This window comes from Lottia gigantea (assembly GCF_000327385.1).
Source record: "Lottia gigantea unplaced genomic scaffold LOTGIsca_121, whole genome shotgun sequence".
Taxonomy (NCBI): Eukaryota; Metazoa; Mollusca; class Gastropoda; family Lottiidae; genus Lottia; species Lottia gigantea.
In genome coordinates, this window is record NW_008707245.1 from 516173 (window position 1) to 541029 (window position 24857).

Here is a 24857-nt window from a genome sequence, read left to right on the forward strand (position 1 = left end):
TCTAGTGCATTAATAATATATTTAGTCACTTACAAAAGCTAAGCAGAATTAATAGCAACAAACGGTACATGTTTGAGCACTACAATAAATTCAAGCATGTCATGAGAATTTTTTACGCATAGTTATGGAGTTTTAAAAGAATTTGAAATTTTTATAAAGGTCTAAAGGTGATAGGAGGAAAAATGTCTGACAGTGGGAAACTGGGAGCCTTTATAACCAAGGTGAAGAAAGGCAGTATTGCTGACACAGTCGGTCATCTCAGACAAGGTAAGCACTGTGAATATTATTTGGCATTTTAAACTGACATTGTAAATATAAATTGAAATTTTAAACTGACATTGTAAATATAAACTGACATTGTAAATATAAACTGACATTGTAAATATAAATTGACATTGTAAATATAATTGACATTTTAAACTGACATTGTAAATATTATTTGACATCTTAAACTGGCATTGCAAATATTATTTGACATTTTAAACTGGCATTGTAAATATAAATTGATATTTTAAACTGACATTGTAAATATTATTTGACATTAAACTGACATTGTAAATATTATTTAACATTTTAAATTGGCATTGTAAATTGTAAATATTAATGACATTCAAATATTTTTGTACCTGTTGTAGGTGATGAAGTTGTGGAATGGAATGGTCGGTCACTGCAAGGTGCTACATTCGAAGAAGTCTATGATATCATCTTGGAATCTAAACAGGAACCACAAGTTGAGCTTATTGTTCATAGGAGCACCAAGTAAGTTCTTACTTGGTTCTTTGAAGCTATTGGTAAATGAAACGACTCGGAACAACATTTTCAGTATTCCCCAAAATGCATCTTAATTAAAAATATCTTTTTTACAGAACTGGTGAAGTACCACCTGGCATACAGTCAACCTTCACAGATCATGCTCGAGGTATGTCTACAATTTTATAACAGACACATTGATGTTATATTTTTCAAATCTGTTGTTCCTTTATTTTTTATGTATCAAAAATATTTTTCATATAAAATATATTTTCTTTCTTGTTGTAATTTTATGTTTTTTTTTAACAAGATTATGTTCTAAATCTTATGTTTCTTATCATTTATGTATATTATTATGTTCAGTTTTTAGAGTTTTTGGCTGAAAGGGTAAGAAGTTTATCAGAGTGCCAGATTGATTTTTTTTTTTGGCTTCCCACTAACAAACTTATCTTATTATATCTTAGACTAATATTTAGCTACTTAAATAAAGAAAATCCTGGATATTTGTGTGAATATAATCCAGTAAATTATTCTACAAAGGGCTAGTCAAACATTGTAGACAGTGACAACATATTTTAACAGTCAGATATGAAATGTCAATAAAAGATATTCTTATAATATACTCAACTATGCTATGCTAACTCACAATTGCCTTATGCTGCCTTCCCTAGTCATTAATAATCTACTCAGAAGCAAGATGTAATTTTACATTTACCCATAAATCTTGTGCTTCTTCAGAGCCTTCAAATACTCTATATCTATATGATTAACGAAATATAACTGATACTTTTTTTATTAAAAAAGCATGAAAAATTTGCAGGGATGTGCTAGACCCAGTCATAACAAATTTGCAACCAATTTAGAATAGAATTATTACTAACTAAAACAATGCTGGCTATACCAAAACACTGTGCTTTTCAATCAAGTGAATCATGTTATAAATTATCTGATTTTCACTAGAATTTATCATCTAACAGTAACTTTAAATGAGATACTTGTGTGGCATTTTACTATTTCTATTCCCACAGCTATGCCATTCATTCAGTAAGTTTTTTTTTTCAGATTATGCTTTAAGAGATGCGCTTCCAGCCCAACATCAGCACAGAAATCGTCACAGCCTTACAGTGACCACTACTGGTTCAAGGTCAAGAACAAGGTCACGACCTCACTCACCTTTGATAACAGGAAGGTTACAGGTATGGACAAAATGTTAATAAAATTTTGTTAGGAAGTTTGTGTGTGCTTCAACATTTATTTATTTTTACAAGTGGATTGTCTATTGCTGAAGTTAAAGTAAATTTCTTGTAGCTTCATGATAGCTTTAATCTTTGAAATAATAAAAACAATGTTACCATTTCATTTGTGAGCAAGCATAAACAAAATTTTTAGATCTTTTTTTTTATAACTCATATGTCTAAAAATTTCAGGTCAAGCTATGGTATGATAGTCGAAGTTTTCAACTTATAGTATCTGTGATATCTGCTCTAGAACTTACTCTCACAGACCATGGCAAGTTCCGTAATCCCTACTGTAAACTATATCTATTACCAGACAGAAGGTAAGTGACAATTGCAACAAGCTTGTGTTCCCTTTCTCTCATCTACTAGAAGCTACATTTCCAAATGGTACAAAGAAAGATTGCTTAGCTGAAAACAGAACTGAAATGGAGTGTCATTTCTTGCTTGAATCCCCTCAGAAAAGGATCAAAACAAACTATTTTTTTGATGAATGGCAACCCAAGGAGTTTCAAAGTCTCAGTTGTAGAGTGCTACAAGGTGTTTTGAATCTGTTTCAGTGAGAAGAGTAAGAGAAGAACTAAGACCATAGCCAATACGATTGAACCAAGCTGGAATCAAACCTTCATCTATTGTGCAGTTAAAGATATAGATCTGAGAGACCGGTTATTGGAAATAACTGTTTGGGACTACGATAGAATAGGTGCTAGCGAGTTTTTAGGCGAGGTGAGCATAGCCCAATAAGTGCTAATGTTTTTTAGGTATCATAACCCAAGAATTGAAGACAAATGCCATATATATGCACTCATTAAACAAAGCAGGACAATTACTGTCCAAGAGCCCAAGAGATACCAAAACTTCCAAGCACCTGCCGAGATATGCTTGCTTTTCAACCAAAAGTAGCTCATGCCCTTAGAATCATAGCTAGTTCTAATATGCCCTCTGTATTTTCAGGTTCTGATAGACTTGACATCAGCTAATTTAAATGATGAACCTTACTGGTACCAACTTAGTCACCATGACGATGCTAGCATTCCATTACCTGCTAATTCACCTAGATCTGTAAGTTTCCTTTTCAAATTAAATTAATTTATAATTGTAAGGTAACAATTATTTTATTGCTCATGACTTTGTCGAAAATTCAAAAACTGTTCAAAAACTATGAATTGTAGGTGTATTTTCAAACTGGCATGTAAATTATTGTGTGAAATCCATTTATGTGTGTTATCTGCACTAACACTGATTCTGACGCATCAGCAGCAGGATCAGGAATCCTGAAAATCTTCCACAACAATTTGTCTTCTACAAAACGGCATTAAAGTTATGAAAAATTATGAGGAATTCCAAAATTTCTAAAAAATTAAATTGTTGGTATTATCTATAACAGTACTGATTCTTATTGATCTCTTAAGATTTAAAAGATATGCAATATTGCCATTCAAAAAACGAGGTCCATAAGATGTCAAAAATATAAAATAAGAGGTAAAGGTCAGAGGGATTTAAAAAATTATTGTTAGTATTATCTGTATCAATGCTGATTCTTATTGATTTAAAAAAAATTGGATTTTTATTCAAAATGTAAAATTGAAGATGTTCCTCTCTTTTGCAGAAAACTAGTAAGGATCCTTATGATCCTCGTAAAGACCATCTCTCACCACCTATAAGTATTAGAGGCTTAAGTGATAGTGATATATCAGAGTTAGATTACGATGACAGTATCGGAGTTATATCAGGTAAGGCCAAGGTCATGGTAGTGTCGTTTGGGTGAAGGTCACAGTATACTCTTTAGAGGTCAAGGTTATTCTGACTCTATGGGGTCAAGGTTGCATCCTTCTCAATGTCATCATATTTTACATCCTTGATATTGCCCCCTTGAATTCATTAATGATATTTGCTTCAAGCAACACCAACAATTCTCACTAACTATTGCTTTGGCTTTGGCTTTGTCTTCATCATTGTCCCCATCAACAAGTCTCATAAATTCCATTATTATTTAAAAGGTAATTTGAATTGCTCTGATCATCAAGTCTCATGAATTCAAATATTTTATAAGGTACTGGACATCTTCTAAGAGATGAAAATAGTATTAGTTCTATTCCCTCCTCCTGCAGTCCAACGCAGGGCAACGAGGATTACCTAGACGATCGTCATCGCTCACGCAATGATCGGGATGAATCACCACGACGACGCAGTGGCACAGGTATCTGATTGGCTCACTGTTGTCCAATGATTTAATGTCTTAGATGTATGCATCTGCTACCCTAATTCCTTCCAAATATTTCTCAACCTTTAAAGATATTCTGTAACAAACTTTAAATATAACCTTATGAGAATTTTGTCAGCTGTAACTGCAGATGCAAAGTATGAAATAAAAATGTCAACATTTAGAAGCTGGATAACTTGCTTACTATTAGAAAATTAAAATTCATGAATTGGTATTTTTTTGAGAAATATTGCTCAAGGGATTCAATGCACTTATAGATAAATTTAAAGTCTGAGGTAGACTGGAAAAATTTTAATTAAGAAATCACTTTTTAGTTGAGTATGAGCATAGTTTTGCACTAATAAGTGACCCATTAGTTCATGCTCGAGTATACACTTAGTTAGGTCATATTAGTTAAAATTTTGTATGATTTTTTTCACTAATTAATGAAAAACATTAGTTATTGCTTGAGTACACATATCATCCTAAACCATATTAGGTCACTTTCTTATAGTTAAGTAAAGAATTAGATGCAGGTCTACACTTTTAGGGACACATTAGTTCACCTTTGCTTATAGACGTAGTCTACACCAATGAAGGACACATTAGTTAATTTTCAGTTTGAATTATTCCAGCGTAGCTTAAAAATAGGCTAGGCTAGGCTAGGCTAGGCTAGGGTTAATCGTCAGATAGTTGTGCATGAACTGAATTTGATATGGACAAAGAGGACCCTTTTCCCTTGTAATGGTTTTGTGAAATTTGGTGAAGCATTCCCTTTATTTTGTATTGAAGTTTTGTGAAGTTGCTTTTTGTGACACCTCAACCCTTATCCAAAGCTGTAAATAATAAACCAGTTATACACTTGATACCCCTCAACCTTTTAATGAATTCTTCTACTCATGCAGTTTTGCAATTAAGGATGGCATCACATTCAGTATGTCCAGGACAGTTCATTTCTAAAAGCAGGGTGATCTGTGTTGACTGTTGTATTATTTTCAGTCTTGGCATCATCACCTCCTACCCTGACCAATACCTATTGATGTTGAGTATTCTGCACTTAAAGTGGTTACCCCTAAATTCCTGATCCACCGTGTTGTTTCATAGGAACCCGAATAACAGTACCGAAATGAGTACAATACCAACACATCAACTACTAAAGCTAAAAACCTTTCTAATGAAAAAATGAAATAACATGAAAACAATCAACATGACAAGGTTCACTCTTAAACAAACTCCATGCTTTTGAGCTCAACTCAATAGTGAAATCTGTTGCTCTATACCTCAACATTCTTGTTCCAACAACTCAATTTTTCTGTTTTGTTAAGTTGTAGGAAGGGATGACCTGCCATCTCGTAGACGCCATCAAAGTGAGAATTTGGACAGTCAAGACAAACCACCAAGCAGAGTTGCTCCTAGACCAGCTCCTCGTGAAGGAGCACGACTTCGATCTCGTTCACCAAACCACCACCGAGTGCCAGAAGTGGCTTCTAGATCACTCTCACCTCCAGAAATGAGGTAAGTGTATCCGACGCATCAGCAGCAGGATCAGGAATCCTGAAAATCTTCCACAACAGTTGTCTTCTACAAATCTTTCATTGAAATTAAGAAAAATTAAGAGGAATTCTAAAATTTCAAAAAATTAAATTGTTGGTATTATCTATACCAACACTGATTCTTATTGATCTCTTAAGATTTAAAAGATATGCAATATTGCCATTCAAAAAACACGGTCCACAAGCTGTCATAAATATAAAATAAGAGGTAAAGGTCAGAGGGATTTAAAAAATTATTGTTACTATTATCTGTGTCAACGCTGATTCTTATTGATTTAAAAAAAATTAAACTTTTGCATACAAAGCAATACTGCCATCCAAAAACTGCCCAAAAACTATGAATTGTAGTTGTATTTTCAAACTGGCATGTAAATGATTGTGTGAAATCCATTTATGTGTGTTATCTGCACTAACACTGATTCTGACGCATGAGCAGCAGGATCAGAAATCCTGAAAATCTTCCACAACAATTTGTCTTCTACAAAATGGCATTAAAATTATAAAAAATTATGATGAATTCAAAAATTTATAAAAATTAAATTGTTGGTATTATCTATACTAACACTGATTCTTATTGATCTCCTAAGATTTAAAAGATATGCAATATTGCCATTCAAAAAACGAGGTCCGTAGGCTGTCAAAAATATAAAATAAGAGGTAAAGGTCAGAGGGATTTAAAAAATTATTGTTACTATTATCTGTGTCAACGCTGATTCTTATTGATTTAAAAAAAAAAATAAACCTTTGAATACCGAGCAAATATTGCCATTTAAAAAACAATGTCCATAAGCTGTCAAAATAAAAAATAAGAGGTAAAGGTCAGAGGGATTTAAAAAATTATTGTTACTATTATCTGTGTCAACGCTGATTCTTATTGATTTAAAAAAAAAATTCAACCTTCGAATACCGAGCAATACTGCCATTCAAAAACTGTCCAAAACTATGAATTGTAGTTGTATTTTCAAACTGGCATTGTGTGAAGTCCTTTTAGTTGTGTTATCTGCACTAACACTGATTCTTATTGATAAAAAGCCTCCAAAAGTGTCATTTATAGGCCAATATCCACAAATCCTTTGCAATCTTGGCTGGTTAGTTAATTTTCCATCAAATTAGTTTAATACCAATGTTCTGTGTTGTTGTAGATCTGGTATGACTGGAAGTGGGAGAGTAGGAGGACTATCATCACGTTCTGCAGGCGGAACTCCTACAAGCACACCATCACCCAAGAAACGTCAATTACCAGCTATTCCATTGGAGGCTCAGATGGCTAGTCGAGATAGAGGTAAGTGCAGGGGCAGCATTTTTCACCAGCTATCATTTATGGATGAAGAACCTTTTTCTATGTTCTGAAGGTTTCAATTGCTTTTGATCATATTTCTCTGTGACAATAGAAATTCTGAGTTGTCTTCCATTTTCAGTGACTCAAGATCTTGAAGAAAGGGCGCGGATCATGAAGATGAAAATGAAGATGGGAAAAGGCGGTTCATCAGTTGGTATTGCCCAGTCTGACAGCGAATCATACTACAGGTCACATGATTCAGATTATTCTGATAGACGAGGAAAGAGTCATAGCCGGGAAAGATCAGAGAGGAGTTTAGAGAAAGCTATGGAAAGGCGGGAGAGGGAAAGAAGTTACGACAGATCGAGGGATATAGAGCGAAGTCATCATAGAAGCAGAAGAAATAAAGGTAAAGGAAGACCTGATGCCACTTCTGCCCTTCAGGAGACTCATTGTGCATACAAAGAAAAAGCTTATAAAATCCATAATTAATTCTTGTCTTGAAGGGGATTTCAAACTTCAAACAATCAGATTCCTTTCTATCAACAGATCTATACCAATTATTTACCCTTTTTCTCTTGCAGAATTCAGTCCTGACGTATCAGATGATGTAGGAAGTGATGTATCTGAGACTAGTGATATGTCGGAAGTTTCAAAAGTCAGCACTATTAGTGTCCGTTCAACACAGTCAGAACGACCTCGCAGAAAATTAAGGTGAGTGTTGTGTTGTCCACTTTTCTCTTACAGATCTAAAACAATATGAAGGAAAACTATCAGCCTGGCCTCCCTGGCATAATGAATTGAGCAATATGCTAGTCTCAATATTCATCTTGTATGTCTTCTTTCATGCAGTGAATTTACCTCAAAGATGGAGAGTCGTACCACGATTCCAAGGTCAAGAAACATCGTAAAAAGTACCAGCAACGAGCAAGGCTTAGATCAAAATGATGGAAGTGTTTCGGACTCTGCGTTATCCACCAGTATTACAGATGGACGCAGTAAACGAAGACCTAGTCTGTCCAACAAAGTAGCTAATTTTGTAGGATTAAAGCGCCGCAGCAGTAGTGCTAACCAGCTTGCAGGTAAGTCTTTTGGAAAGGGAACAACTTCACAAAAACTTAACACAACTATAGGCTGCAAGTTAGTGTTCCTGTTATTATGCATGTGAAATCATTTTCAAGTATAAGTAATAACCATAGATCATATGGATTTTTCTTTATCTATTACATGTGCATTGTTTCAGAAAAAGGAAAGAAAAAGAGTTCATTCCAGAGAAGCGAGGAAGTGGGACCAGTTGATTTACGTGGTGGTATGTCAAAGCAAGCTAGTAAGGATTCTACTGACGGCAGCATGGGTAGTGTCAGTAGTGACTCCTCTAGTGTGTAAGTATCAGAATCTCTATATTTAGTTGCTGATAAATTGGACCACATATTGATGCTGGTGCTAATACTGAAGATGTGCCACTGAATTCATGTGAAAATTCTTGAAAATTTTAAACATGATCCTGATGCTTTTACTGAGGATGTTTCTGTGCATTCTTGGACATACTGGTGATGCAGATACTGAAGATGTTCCAAAGCAATTATAATGGCTTATGATTTTATCATCTTTTGCAGGCTTTGGTTGCCCACTGGTATGCGATTAGGTTCTGAGGGTCAATTTGGTGACTTTGTTGACGGATTAGGTCCATCTCAATTAGTAGGCAGACAAGTACTTGGAGCAGCTTGTCTGGGAGAAATACAACTTGGTTTGTATGACCGTAAAGGTCATCTGGAGGTTGAGGTCATTCGAGCTCGTGGATTGTCATCTAAGGCAGGTGCAAGAGTGTTACCAGGTATGTAGACAGAATCTATGAAAGTTTTTGAAGAAATAAATCAAATAAATTGAAGCATTCTCTTTACTGACTTCAAACTTTGAAAGAATCTAACTGTGAAAACTTAACAGAATACTTCTTTCCTATTTTCAGCGCCATATGTGAAGGTCTATTTAATCGAAGGTAAATCATGTATCGAGAAGCAGAAGACAACAATAGCTAGAAGAACATTAGATCCTTTGTATCAACAACAGCTAGTCTTTAATGAATCTTATGTTGGTAAAATACTCCAGGTAAGAACTCGAAGAGATATTCTTTTTGATAAAGAGATGGAACCACTTGTAGTAGTCCAAACTGAGCCATGTAGATACTACAGTAATATCATATCAACTTATTCAAATTTGAATTTTTTTCTCTTCTACAGGTGACAGTTTGGGGAGACTATGGAAGAATGGATAAAAAAGTGTTCATGGGCGTGGCTCAAATTCTATTGGAGGATTTAGATCTAAGCAACATTGTGATTGGCTGGTACAAACTTTTCACAACCTCCTCATTGGTTGGTCACCATTCTTCCACCACAGGACTTGCTCAATCGGCACGTGGTTCTTCGACATCTTTGGACCGATACAGTCGCTCCTAGTGCCGAAAGAATTTGCTGAGATCTCTTCATTTTTTTTTCTATTCTGATTTTTAAAGAGAAAACAAACTAAATTTAACCTCTATTCATTCAGGCCTTTCTTTTAAAAAAATCTTGTTGTCTTTTTTTAAAGGAATGAATAATGTAATATTGTTTTTTCAATTTTATAAAATTCCCTGGTTCAAGTAAGCTAAGTGATAATTTAAAAAAAAAGAAAAATTGGCATTTAACAAATATGGCCATTGAATATATCTTAAGATTAAAAATGATAACAAAGAGTTAACAAAGTTAAAATAGTGCTCAATACATCAATTGATATCTATATCAAGTAATACATTTTTTACCATCTTTTGCAACAATGTGGCCTCCTTAAATATACTACATCAGTGCATTGAAAATGTCCAGATATGTCACCAAAAAAAAATACTATTATGTGTTCATGCTATGGAACTGTCAAATCCTAAAACCAAATTCTCCAAGAACTGCTGAAGCATTTATATTTACATGTAAATTCAGTTCCATTTTCTACTGTGTTCCACAAGTTCACAAGTAAATCCTTTGACTAGTAGGGAAGATTTCACAAAATCTTGACAGAATAGTTAGCCGTTTCATATTATGTTAAATGCACAACATGTGGTAAAGTTTTAGGACATGAGTGGGACATCCAATTTTGAATTTTATATTGCAGAAATGATGAACATAAAATATATTCTCATGATTATTCATTAGACGATTTGAATATTCAAGTATGAATATTCATTATTTAGAGATTGTGAAGGTTTATAATATTGCTAAAAATCCCAGTGCATGATTACAATTAGTTTAAGACTATTATGCATATTGCTTCCAACATTAAACTTTCGAAAAAATTCTAATCTGCATCTCATGAATATTAAGTAGGACATAATGAATATTCAATATAACGCCATCTTTTTAACATAGCTATTAAAAATCATGGGTGTATTTTTCTTGCATTTAAATTAAATTTTCATAGTCTTTTGAATATCAAGTAGGCTGGCACATATATATTAAATAAATGTTAATTAAATACTTATGAATATGTATTAGGACCTTATGAATATTTATTAGGACTTAATTAGAATGTTATACTAATCTTTTTGACCAGGGATTAATACTCGTGCCTAATTATTTCATTACTTAATGTGATCTTAAGTTTCTAACTTTTGGAGTGACATTTATTTCCTGTTTCCATGGAAACTGTGTGTTTTAGACAAAGAAAAAAAAACAATGTTGATTTTTTTTTCAACTTTCGATTTATTTTTTTTTAATTGGATATTAGTGTGGTTTTCTACCATGGAATATATGAAGTCATATTTTGTGTTGCCATGGATACATGGTATTTGGAAAAGGATCAACCTCATCCGTGATTGCGCCAGAATCCAGTTGTTTTGACAAAACATTATCCTGTGTGTTAATTTATCATTTTGAAAAAAAATATTATTAATTAAGCAATGTTTGATTGCTAATTGCTTTGAATCAAGGGTTGAAACATCCATTGAAATAAGTCTTTTTCAAAGATCTTGATTAAATTTTGCAGCAATCAAACATGGCTTTAGACAATTAGGTTGAATTTCTGGTCCAAGATTCAAGTTTTATGGAAGGCTGAAAAGTAAAATTTCCAAAGCTTAAATTTTGACTTTAATGGAAAAGTCATAAAGCTTAAGCTCACAAGAAAAAAATTATAAAGCTCAAATCTTGAACTTAAAGCAGGCTTCAGATTGAACCTGCTATCAGTGAAGTTTTAATAATTTATAACAAGCTTAAATGCTGACACGAAATCAAGCAAAAATTTAAATAACAAGCTTTCAATAAAGCTTAAATCATGACCTAGAATCAAGCTGTAGAATTTAACATATGTATATTATGATCAGACCTAGAGTTTTTGCATGGATTTAGTGATATTTACATGAGGATTGTTTTTAGTATTACTTCTCATGTTACATAATACTGAAGTTGTTTATCTCATGGTACGGTTGATGTGAAATGCACTGCGTCCTTGATAATTTACTTCTGAAAACTTCTCATATGCAAACCTATCCATATTTCATAATTAAGTGAATATTGCAAAATTTATGGTCTCTTTCAAACTTGTTAAAGGGAGAATCATACATACTCTTATTTGGAACTTCAAGTTTGGTTCCACATGCCCAAAACAGCTAAGAAATCCAGAAATATACTTAAAATTCAGTATCTGAAGGAATTCAAATATATCTAAGCACCTGATAAGTGGTAAGTGCATTTCACAACACCCTAGTGTAAAGTCATAATTATTATTGCAATACATTTAAAAGCATTGTTAAAAACTTTTCAAATTTTATCTTCAAATATTTTAAAACTTATTTGTTATCTTAGAGAACTTTATTAGTCAAATTTGCCATTTTTTTTTTAAATCATTACCTACTTTCTTTTTGTATTTCAGAATTTTGTTTCTAAAATTTTTTTCATAACATTTTCAGACTAATTATCAGAAAAAAAAGAACATACAAATTAAAATTCTTGGATTTTGGTTTTACTCTCAAAGTTTAAAATGTTTACAACAATTCAAAACAGATATTAATTTGTGTCAATCTTCATTTTGAATTTTCCTTAAATTTGATTGGCTAAATGGAAATGTTTCTTGTCGTTGATTGGATGATATTGGACATAATGTTATTTCAGTAGAAGTGCGTTAGATATTATTATTATTATTATTATTAATTCATGTATATGTAATTCATTCAATAAAGTTCAATTTCTATGCAAACATTTTAAACAAATTTTGAACTTATATGTTGTATTTGTAGCTTTTTTTCACTGAATATATTCCAGAATTTTATGTAGATGATTTGGCACTTATACCCTTCCATATAGTTCAAAAACTTTCATTCTGAATCAAACTTGTCAAATGAGATATTATGAATATGTAGTGGCATTTGGTTAAATTTGTTAACAGCACTGCCAACCATTATTGCCAAAATATCATTCTTATATATGAAAAACAAATAGAGATGGAGGACAATTTTGCGTGTTTGGTTTTAAGAATTGAATTAGCTTTTCTGTATGGAAGGGGATAAGTGCCAAAATATTAAATTGTGATAGCCATTGCAATTAGTGAACATTGTTAGCTGTGTATGATGTGGCATTGCCACGGTGGCAATCTATGAGATAGTATAATAAGCCACAGTTTTAGTGCATGTGCAAAATATTGAATTTTAAGTGTTCACAATTTTGACACGTTTTTAATAATTGTTATCAATATTTATAAGAAAATGTTATCTTTTTTTTTTTCGCTTTATGTACGAATTGTTATTATAGTTATCCTAATATATATATATATGTATAAATATATGAAAGAGTGTTGCTTGTATCAGATTTTTAAGAAAAAATGTTTTTGTAAACGCAGGTAATTTTTTTTGCAAAATATTCAAAATTGTTTACATTTAAGCACTTGATTGTTTCCTTTGCAGCAAACAAGCTAGGCCTCATATGATTCGTTAAAAGTACATTGTTACATGTGTGATAACTTAGACTACCTTTATTTGATCAAGACTACTTTTATTTCATGCATCTGGCCAATTATTTGTTCAGTAGCTTTGGACATTTTGCAAAAAAGATTTACTTATTAGAATGCTTACTGATAGACTTAATGTTCAAGCCTTAAAAGGACTTTTTAATCTAGTCTACATAATTAGCTAACTGTGACCATGAAAGTTGCTTTATGCAATTGTTTTTTTCTTGAAGATTTTTTGTTATTTGTTCCCAGATTTTTTTTTAGTCAACCCATAGGTTTTTTTTATTTGTTGGCTGATTTTTGTTTTTGTTTTTTTTTTTTGTGTATATAACATTATATACATATTTAACAAACTATTATGAAGCAAGGCTAATGATTGGTTAGATTAAAACTAAATAGCCAATTAAATAGGGTTTTTCATAATCTAATTTCATTTTTCATACTGTATACTGTACATTTTTAAATAGCACTGTTTCCATAGCGATATGACTAAATGTACCTTTTTAGTCCATATTACTGTACATTGTGCACTATTAAATTTCTTGTACATTGGAGAAGTTGTCACTTTATTTCCAGTTCCAATTTAGGACAGATTCCATTGGTTCAGAATGAATGAAGAAGCAAATGAATGAATGAAATGAAGGAGCTCTTCATAGATTAATAAAGATTGGTCAATTCCAGGCAGTGTGCAAGGAGAGAAATTTTCTAATACGGCCACAATAGCCTTCTCTTTTTCTATTTCAACAGTTAAGGGCTTCATAACCTGTAAAACCAGTAGCACAAAGACCTGTTCAAGCAAATTAGGGTTAAATTTAGTTTTCAAATTGGTCCCTCAGTCGTTTATTCGAACACATATCACAAAAACAAATACAAAATTGCACATAAATTTCAAGAGCTCTGAACACTAAATATCAGATGCAAATAAATCTCTACTGAACACTAAAATATGTAGCATTCATGACCCCTCATCTTAGAAAGGTCACATGAGGTCGGATCATGCCCATATCCAAGTTTTTGGTAATTTTTGCACTTTTATGGCAATACCATAAATTACAATTACTTGAGAAAGAACTAGTACAAATATTATTTATCAGCATTGCTCTTTTTTGGGACTCCATTACTCTTAAAGTGTCATAGTTATCTTAAGAGTCATTATTACTCTCTCAAGACTTATATTATTGTTTTTAGAGTCACCATTACTAAACTAAATGTAAACACTTTATTCCACAACTCTTTCAATATACTTTTGTCATTTTTTGAGATTTAATTCCACTTGAAACTCACTAAAAATATCACTTCCTAATCTCTATTTTTAACATGTCCTGTTGCATTGAGTGCAACTGCAGTCCCGGTATTTTAGGTTTTGGCAAATCACCCAAACTAATTATATTTGGTGAAGAATTGTCAAAGTTTGGATCACAGATTGCTAACGAACACAATAAATTAACCAACAGCCTTAAAAAAAAAATGTGATAAGAAAATTAACTCCCAAGATATAGGAAAATTTAGGATGATGGAAGCAAAGATAATCAAGAGTCCTTCAAATTATTCAGCTTAGCTTTTTTTTTAAGGGGAACAGGTTATTTCTTCAAATTTAACCTCACAGAGACAGCTCAGACAAACCCTTGTGGAAGTCTGTACCAGTTATTACTGGTAGATTTGAATTATTTTGACTGACTCATTGATTGACAGAGATCCCCAATTGCCTAATTTGGACTTGTTGTGAAACAAAACTAGTAAAAGGCTCCACCAGATGCTCATCTCACTGTTAAAATTGACAAGGACAACCTTAGCAGCTTAAATATACCGACAGACATAGGGCTTTGACTCTTTGCCTCACTCTGCAGCTTCAGTTAGTAGTAATAACAGCTCTTGCAACATGCATTAAGAAATGTGGGGTTAGCTTTGGACTAGATCACACCTACCATAAAGCATGGGACCCTGTTAAAAATGTTTTGAATATGACTAAGGACAATGCGCTGCCTAAAATCTGAAAAAAAAATGTGCAGTTTGATTAATTTGAGAAATATGGAAGAAATTCTATGATATTGGTTAAATTTTAGGTGCTTCTGTTCGGCACCTACCTGTATTTGAAATAGTAATAACTGTCATGAATTTTATAATTTTTGAGGACAGTGGCCATGATTCTTATATTCTTTAGTGATATTTTTTGCTTAATTGCAGACAAACCAGATTTCAAATTCATATTCTATAGAGGTGAGATGCATAGAAAAATGCAAACTTTACTCATACTTACTTTGCTTAATATTACTAATGAATTGAGATCTAAAACTTTCAACTGTAGATCTTGTAGCCTGATTGCACATAGATTTAAACACAGTCCAAACACACCACTGAAATGAGAAGAGATATATACAGATATGCCAGAAAAACAAGATCTACCTACTCCTTTCAATTTCCAACTTTCAAGTGTCTTCTTAGTGCACAAGCTGCAGCACACTATCTCTCGTATTTATTTCCCTGTCAGCAGCGACTAGATACTTGGTCCATGTCAGCCAAATTTCACTACAAAGGAAGCAGGTCTTACCTCATGAGACAACCAACATAAAACTTGGTAAAATACAGGTAAGGGAATTTCTGAGCTTCTAAAGCATCTCCTGCAATTAAAAAAAGAGACTTATTACTCCACATGATACAAACCTTCCACCAAAACCCAACTCAGTTTTAATATCCTTTTAATTTTACGTTCAGTAAATACATTTTTAGCCCCATTTCAAAATTATAATTATTGTTAATTTGACTTTTTTATTGTGTGATAAAAACTTACCAAGAAAATAACTTGAAGGTGCGAGAACTATCACACTGAAAAACAAAAACAGATGTCCAACTTCAGTAGAGAAACAGGCTGAATTGTATAGGTCAGTTGACTGAAGAGGTACAGAGTGCAATGAGGGAAATTTTATAAGAACATGTCTTTTTTTCATCTCAAAATAATTCAGTTATTGTCTGACTGAAATGACTAAACTTGCAGATTTTATTTTGATTAAATAACCAAAAATTGTATATTTACCTGTAAATATAACAGGAATAAAGTCTTTCATAGATACTGGAAAAATAACAGTTGTAAATGTTATCAAATGTAAATATTATCAAATGTAAATATAACATATTGTAAATATTATCAAATGTAAATATAACGTATTGTAAATATTATCAAATGTAAATATAACGTATTGTAAATATTATCAAATGTAAATATAAACAAATGTAAATATAACGTATTGTACATTATCAAATATGTAAATATTATCAAATAATGTAAATATTATAAAATGTAAATATAATCAAATTGTAAATATAATCAAACATACAAATAATTATATGCTAATACAGAAAATCTGGGTAGCAGCTTTGCCAAGAGGTTTGGCCAATGACTAGCTGGTAAAAAGGACTCTTGAGGACCTAGCTTGTCTTTCTGAATATGTGTATTCGTTTATTTAACTCACCTCAGTTTTAATTTAGTATTAATTAACTGTGTATAGATTTCTATTAAACCTGTACTGATTAAATGAACACACACCCAGAAATATCCCTCTGAATTAAACTGAAAAAAAAAATTAATTAATATAGACCTAACAAAAAAATCATACAATTGTCTAAAAAATTATCCATTTTTACTTTTATTCCATGTACAAATGATCTGTTAAAGTCACAAATTGGACCATCTCCCAAGCCCTTCAAATGCCCCTCCCCGTCTAATTTCTTTGAAACAAATTCAGTATAATAATATGAAAGGTATACTTACGTATGGGTCAGTTTGAATGACAGCCACACAAGATATTACAACTATCATTAACATAATGTAATTAAAAATGCTTGTTATTTGTTTATTAATGGACATCACAGCTATCTGACGAAATACTAATATCAAATTCTGTTGAGCAAAATATACAGGAATGGACTGGAAAAATTAAAATAGATTCAATACTCAGTTAACTGATCATTACAAATATATCAGATAGATTTAGTCAAAACAAAAAAATTATTTAGACTAAACAATTTTGTTTTGATTTCTAAACAAAGAAATATCAAACTTAGACCAAACAAAAGAAGATCAGACAGAATTAAAAGATATAGTCAAAACAAAAAATATTTTATACAAAATAAAGATTTGATAATCATATCTATTATATACATAATTCCTCCTCCTATTCAAATTTGATACAGCTAAAAAATATTCTACTCACCAATGAAGCTAAAGCTTTTGAGCCAGAATAAATAGAGACCACAAAAAGCATCATACCAGGTAACCATAATGCTATATCAGACCTAGTAAGATTAGAAGTAATTGGATCCATTATACCGGCTGATATCAAAATCTTTATCATTATTGCTCCCACAACTGTCTGCCATCTGGAAAATCATAAAAGTGTTTTTTTAAATCTTTGAAATTTTTGGGCTGAAATGCACGGAAGACCTACTGTTGGCTATTAGTTTAAAGATATTTGTGGGCTTCCTCGTATGATGTAGAAAGAAAAAATATATCAAAATTAAAGATAGCTTACCCTTGAAAAATGGTAGGGTAGGTGAACTTTAAAACTGACAGCACAAACTGAAAAATTCAAAAAGTATTTAGAAGTAGACTATATAGTTGTCTAAATATTTTCTCTATCAGATTTCAGCTATCCATCATACTTTTCAAAAAATAATCTGACATATGGTTTATCTGCATTTAAATCCAAGATCCTAACTATCAGCAGCCTTTGAGCTGTCTAAATTCTAATGCTAGATTTTGTATGTTGTTACTTTAAGAGAGGGAGTGTTTTTAGATTGTATTCTTCAGATATTTGGAAACAGAAAATCTTATTTACCTTGTTGACAAAATTTGTGGCCACAAATAACATGACAAATAAAGAAGCGAGGTAAAAACCATGTCTTCCATTGACTGGGACTATCATTTTTACTATATTATAGATGGTTTGGTAAAATAGTTCTGATGTCTTATCTATCTATATTGCATCTTAAACTTCTTCATTCTGCAGAGTCTGGAAAATTAATGATCAAAATGTTATTGGCTTTTGCATCTTAAATAAAGTAGAATGAACAAGCATATTTTCAAGCATTTAATAGTCTGCACTGGACAAAATCTCACAAATTCTTCCACACGTCAAAACAATATTATATTCAGACAAAACAAAATCGTAAGACCAAATAAAAATAGATTAAACATAAGATTCAGACTAAACAAAATATACAACAGACAAAATATTCAGACAAAACAAAATATTCAGACTAAACAAAATATACAACAGACAAAATATTCAGACTAGCATCTCCTGAGAACTATTCCACGAAATAATCTTTGACGTGAACACCATGAATGTAATATTCTATAAATTAACGCAGGTAAACAAATTCCTACAGGCATTTTAGCAGAATTATGATATACCATCATCGCAATGCATTTTTAATAATTTCAATGAAATGCCCCATATTTATAACGCTCTGACTAATAAGATTGTTTGGATGCAAGGAAACAAAACTAAACAATACTGACAGTTGAAAACTCACATGTAATTTCTATTTATCATTTGAATATATACCAATTATGTTTTGTTTTTGATTCATTTAATATAAATAATAGCACAGCCACCTCGGCAAGGGTTTCCCTCATGAACAACGTCACATCCGAGCTATATATAGAAAAGAAATTCCCTTGTCTAGGAACGGTCTAAGGGAAACAACTCCTTTTAAGAAAAAGCGAATGGCTAAAGACTACAATGACTTATTAAATTTGAAATCTTTACTCAAAATAAAAAATTTAAGCCTTTGGGCTTCTGCGTCAAACTTTTCAGCTCCTAATTGGACTTTGAAGATGAACAACGCCACGCAGTGTGTAGTAAGGTAAATTTGTGAGGAGAGGGGCATCCACTCCCATTTACCAGTTCTGGAGTTGTCTACCTTGGACTTCTCTATCATTCTAATTCATTGGGAAAGCAATTTAAAGGTTTTTACGCTCTGGAAATATGTCCAAAATTTCATCCAATTTCATCCAAAGGGGTAATTGTGGGACAAGTAATAAGGACTAAATAATTCGAAGAGATAATTTTGGTTAAAAAAATCTCACTATCCAATCGTTGTTCGGCTTTAATCTACTGAGTTGAAGTTCAGCTGGGGTCTCGGGTTACAGGGGTATAGCTTGAGTTTAAATTGCTCGTAGTCTTGATAAACCAGACTGAAATTTTCCATCATAATATTGTAGTCCTGTATATCCGACTTAACCATCCTGACCATCCTAATTGAAGACTTTTTCAGCTACAAAATTAAGGAATAAAAAGACTATTTGGTGCCGCGCGATCGAATCATGTTAACTGGTCAGCTTAAAATAATTACTAACTTTTTCTTTCGTCAATTACCGTACCGATTCCAGCGTAAACACTGACCACAAGATGTCACGTCTTTTGTACAAATACGACCAGGTTGTAATAGGTCACGTTTTTTTTCTTTTTCTTTTTTTTAAAGCTTAGAATAAATTGGCCATATATTTTTTTTATTCAATTCCTCTTTTGCCAAAATGATGTCTTCCGAATGCAATGCATTTTATGGCAGTGGTCAGTTAACTACACAACTAAGCCAATTACTAACTTTTCCTTTCGCCAATTAATCTGTACCGATTCCAGCGTAAACACTGACCACAAGATGTCGCTTCTTTTGTCCAAATATGGCCAGGTTGCAAGAGGTCACGTAAGGTTATGGACATGAATTACGTCTGCGAGGCTAATAAAAGATGGCCGACTAATAGTTAAACAAGAGGTTACGTTGAAACAATGACGACCACGGATTAACGTCACGTGCCTTTTAATCAAGGGAGATAAGCGATGTTATTTTGGTCAAAGGTCTTCGGACAGCGGTCAGTTCTTGTTGACCAATTGGGTGTTAATTACTGTAATTTCATCGTTTCAGACTGAAAGCTGCAAATTAAACCAGATTATGTTTAACAAGGTGGATGGTCGCCATTGTTGATGCCTGTTACATGATGTCAGCTTGTTATTAAAGACTTTTCACCAAATATTTATAAATTTATTTATTTCTAGTTTGGAACCTCAGTGGAATTGCTGACGATTATTTAAGGTTCGTTAAAGACTCAAAACTTTCTTGTAAAATTACCCAAAGCCATTTTAAGATTCATAGAAAAGAGAGGGTGATACACCATTTGAAGAGTATTACATATTTGCAGTATACTAATTGATTCTAACCAAAAATGATAACATCGCCGCTTTTTTTACCTATGAAAAGTATAGGTCGCAGTAGAGCGCCTTGCCTAACAAAGATAACTTGTCTTACGACCATTTACGCCTCATAATTGCCTCTTGAGAAACTGGACATTAAATCAGCATAAAGTATCAACGGAGTTCACAATAACTTAATACAAATTGAAAACCTCATTCCCCATTTGGATGCACCGATTGTTGTCTACTAGCAAGCCAAATGGTTTCTAATTGTCCAGTTTATCGTTTATTTATGCAGTTATTATGATAAGAAAGCATATCATTAGAATATAAAATACATTATTATCCAGTACCAAATGTTCAACGATCAATTACTGTAAATATCATGACCCAAGAGACCGTATAAATCGCGAATAATTTTTAAATAAAAATGCTAAGGTTATCAAGATACATTTTCATAGAATAAAGACCCACTTTGACCAACAAAGTGCCTTTTTCTTGTCAAAGGGATTTGGCTTAACAACAAAGGCCCCCTAAGAGATTCACCCTGATTTTATAAATAAGCAAATTAAATCGAAATTTTCTCCAGCATGCATTGGTGTGGTTAATGCAAACGGATGCAAGATTTTCACCTTTGAAACATTTTTTCATTAATCCTGAAAAATTTTAAAACCTACTTAAAATCATCTATTGAGATACAGTTTACATTTTAAACGACACGTTTATGGCAATTTTTGCAATCGCGATCAACAAGTTCATAAAACCTTTTACATTCATTTGTACGAAAGGCTGGAAAGCTACGACTATGTAAAATTCGCCACCTGTCCATTTTTGAATGAAATAGTTGTCGTGTGCTATGTGACACGGCGTCGCGTGCCGATATTCGGTATGACACCGAGCTTCGGCGGGTTTGTCATTGTCAAAATTTATGGTTTATGAATAGGCGAAGACAACTGACACTTTAAATATTATCAACTTGTATTCATCGAAGTTAATTTGAGGTTCAATTAAGGTGAAGAGGTACCGTTAGAGATCGTTGCTGTTATGAATGGAGTAAATGAAAAGTAATGGAGTAAAATATCCTACTGTCTGCTCTTATATAAGCTGATGAAGAACAGCGTCATGAACATGTAAACACCGAAGAAAATGTTGCCAAAACGACTGCATTAGCCTCTGCCTATCCTTTTTCAATTTTCCACTGTCCAAAGCATACGATGAGTTTCAAGTCCTACTTTTTTTGCTCATGATTAAAAAAACTAATGGGAGAAAACCACGCCGTGTGCAATAGGATCACAAATATTATATTTCTAGCCTAAAGATTCACGATTGATATTCTTGGGTTATTTTCTAAATATCTATGGTACAAGGAATGATCCATTCTTTAAGTATTTAAAGATAGAACGTTACAAAATAGGGATTAAAACAAACTACAATTACTTTAAAATGTTGAGTTATTGCCCTTTGTGATTTACCGTTACGAACACACCTTACACGACGCGAAGTGTCACGCTCGTGTCAGGTATTTACACAATTCATTTACTGAAATTAACTATGGTATATCAGCTTCATATACCACAGTAAACGGGGCATTATTGTCAATATATCACACTGAACTATCAATTAACTCCCATCTTCATCACCTGGGCTTAAATTCACTGAAGTCTGGCAGAAAATCGATATTTTTCCTCGAGACAAACACGTGTCGAAATTCGAAGACTTATTCCATTAATAAATTGATTAGATTTTCGAATTGAAAATAGAAAAATATAAGATTCGTATCTTCTAGTTTTAAATTCATAGCCATTTCGAACAGGAAACAATTGAATAGGCAAACGTGTTGATGAATTCAAATTTTTTTCACAAAGTTGAAAGGCAGGAAATTACCACAGATTTCATAAACCTATCATGACAATAATTGAATCATACAATTTCAGTACAGTTGTAATCAAGCAAGGAGACATATTCAGTCCTATTTCATTGTATATAGTTATAGATAATTAGAACTTTTAAATTTTAATATTGTATAACTCAAAGCGACGTACTTTATCCATCGTTATTCTATGTAAAAATATACGATATGGACAACGCTCTTCCTCCATACATCTTTACAGAAAAGGCTTCATTAATCCAAAAAAAAAAAAATTATTATTCATTCATTTATTCATCTACGCATTTACGTCTCGGGTTTCGCTCCAGTTAATTCTGTACAGTCAAGGACAGTACGAGTGACAACAATGACGTCGACTTACTTGCACGCGACGCCGTGTCATAGCGCACGAGAATTATGGAAGTGACACTGAACAGTGGAATTATGGGACAGGTGATGGATACTTGGCGCGTGTCGGCACGTGGAGTAAGATAATGGAGAAGTGGATGCTAATTGTTTTCAGTTATTTAGACCATCTCAATATCTGGCACTATTCAATTAACTTAGGATGAATTTATAACGGTACTGCCCTGTTCGGAATTGGGGGCAAATATGACACGCGTCTTTTTCAACATTTTCATTTTTAGAAAACTCATAAAGATCCAGGCCATTCCGGTCATAATTTTGAATTCCATAAATTATATTTTCATCGGGTCACTTGAGATATCTTTGTCGAAATTTCAAATCGATTGTGCAATTTAGACTATGATTTCGACCATAATATTTTGCGACTCACTTAAAAAGCTTCTGCCAAAATACAAAATGGTTTGGAACTCATTAGAATAAAAACAAGAATTTTTGACTGCTTCAAACATAATTTCAAAATAAAAACTAAGCAAAATAAATCGTGCTTAAAGTGTTTGAAATTATTGAATAAGGTCTTATGTTTTTGTAGTAATCATAAATATTTGTAAATTCAACAAACATTTACGTAAATATTGTTAACTTCTAACTTGACACAATTTTGTAACCCAATTTCCAAACTAAAAACAGGGTTATAAGACCACAAACAATAGTTTGATAATATTAAATTATATATTTGGAAATGGAGTAAAGCAAGGATTTCTCATGTGACCACGTCTTTTTATATATTTAGCAGAAATTATCCATAAAAAACGTAAAATAAATATAAAAAGTTTTCTTTAAAAATTTAACAAGTGTTCTTATATTTTATTTATATTTTTAAGATTAAAAAAAATCAATTCAACTACCCCTTAAGAAAAATGATGATCATCAAAATTTGTATGAATATATTTACTTGATTTTATAAAACATAAACGAATTTAGGGCAATAAACGGTAATGTACCGTTATTCATTTCTGCATACTGAATGGAATGACGCCAAGTGTCACGCTAGTGTCACTACCAAACTGCCAGAAGATGGAATGGATAATTAATATCGTTTAGCTGGGATATATGAACAATAATGCCCTGCTCAGCCGTGGTATATTGATGATAATGCCCGGTAAACATTAAATGTTGTATATTAAACCATCTGGCAATATCAACCACAGTAAATCGATATTTCGCTGGCGTGACACTTTCTACGCATCTGTGTTTCGTCACACTTCAGCTCTCCTCCGAAATGTCGTCTGTTTTCATTCATTAAATTTCATTTATGTATATTTTGTCGAAGTCTGGATATTATTGAGAAAAAAAAAATTGAAGATGACGACATACCATTTTATGAAATAGTTCAGGCGATTAGCGAGTCGGATATTTATCTTTTTTTAAAAGAATCTTTACAGGGGAAAGTTAGCCGGATTGTAGTGTGCTAGGCTGGGCGATCACGGACCATGGGTTCGAATAACTCCTCAGTTAAAATTAAGTTTAATTCCACGACCAGTAATTGCGAGAGATGGGGAATATATCAGTTGCCATAACTACATAAATAAAGTCATTTTTAATTCTTTAACAAAATTGATTTTTATTGAATTTTTTTCAAATTTTAAAACATTGTTTTTATCTACAATATTGTTTTAAATTTTAATCATTTTATTTACCAAAACAACAAAACAAATAAATAAATAAAACTAAAACAAAACTTCAAAACAATTAAAAAAAACAAAACAAAACAGATATTTTGGTCTTCATTTTGACATTCTCATCAAAATAATTTTTGAATAAAAAAACAAAGTAAATCAAAATAATTCAAATTTTGTTTTGAATCTTATAACTGAAATAAAAATCAAAATTTCGTGACGATTTTGTTCCACACAATTCAAAAAGATAATCATTGTTTTTGTCATAACATCAAATAATAGAACATGGAAGATAACATAAAATTATAATAAATACAAAAATCATATATGACGAAACAAAATAGCACTATTGGTTTTAATGAATAAATAAAAAAAAAACACAAAGAGACAAATTATAATATAAATTTTATATTTACAAGTTATATTTATAAATCATACAAACACAATTAAAGGGAATACAGTCTTAAATTATTCACTGACTATCAGAATAATTAGATGGATGTTTCCCTTTAAATGTAAAAAATTATAGGTGTCGTTGCATAGTTAATTGTGATAATATTGGGCACTTTTGAAAAAACAAATTATCAAAAATATAGAAAGCACTTATGTGTGAATATTTGTAAAAAATATTGCAATTTTTTTGTTGAAAAATACAGACTACAAACGAGTTATAAAATGCAAAATTGTGACAAAAAATGGGCACTTCTTCAAAAATATACAAGTCAAAATATTGTGTCAAAAATATTGCATAATGCTAATAGTATAAAAGGCCAAGGA

The 24857-nt window shown here is 32.1% G+C and overlaps 3 protein-coding genes across 3 annotated transcripts; 2 read left to right on the top strand and 1 right to left on the bottom strand.

Annotated features, from left to right (window-relative positions):
- Nucleotides 1-158: 158 nt before the first annotated feature.
- LOTGIDRAFT_138051 (hypothetical protein) lies at nt 159-3753 on the top strand (the record flags this gene model as incomplete). The annotated part of the gene is made up of 8 exons (XM_009048437.1): nt 159-267; nt 636-759; nt 867-919; nt 1828-1946; nt 2178-2308; nt 2546-2711; nt 2940-3051; nt 3629-3753. Coding segments are annotated over 8 exons (939 nt in total), but the record flags the coding sequence as incomplete, so codon positions are not given.
- A 3868-nt stretch (nt 3754-7621) lies between these two features.
- On the top strand, nt 7622-9455 carry LOTGIDRAFT_65469 (hypothetical protein; the record flags this gene model as incomplete). Its single annotated transcript, XM_009048438.1, has 6 exons — nt 7622-7734; nt 7897-8102; nt 8264-8402; nt 8637-8854; nt 8987-9126; nt 9258-9455. Coding segments are annotated over 6 exons (1014 nt in total), but the record flags the coding sequence as incomplete, so codon positions are not given.
- Nucleotides 9456-13810: 4355 nt separating this feature from the next.
- On the bottom strand, nt 13811-17900 carry LOTGIDRAFT_237892 (hypothetical protein; the record flags this gene model as incomplete). The annotated part of the gene is made up of 11 exons (XM_009048439.1): nt 13811-14436; nt 14907-14971; nt 15239-15335; nt 15530-15599; nt 15770-15804; nt 16013-16048; nt 16449-16546; nt 16748-16903; nt 17190-17355; nt 17508-17554; nt 17814-17900. 11 exons carry the CDS (start codon nt 17898-17900, stop codon nt 14274-14276), a joined length of 1020 nt encoding a protein of 339 aa, XP_009046687.1. The 3' UTR covers nt 13811-14273.
- Nucleotides 17901-24857: the final 6957 nt, after the last annotated feature.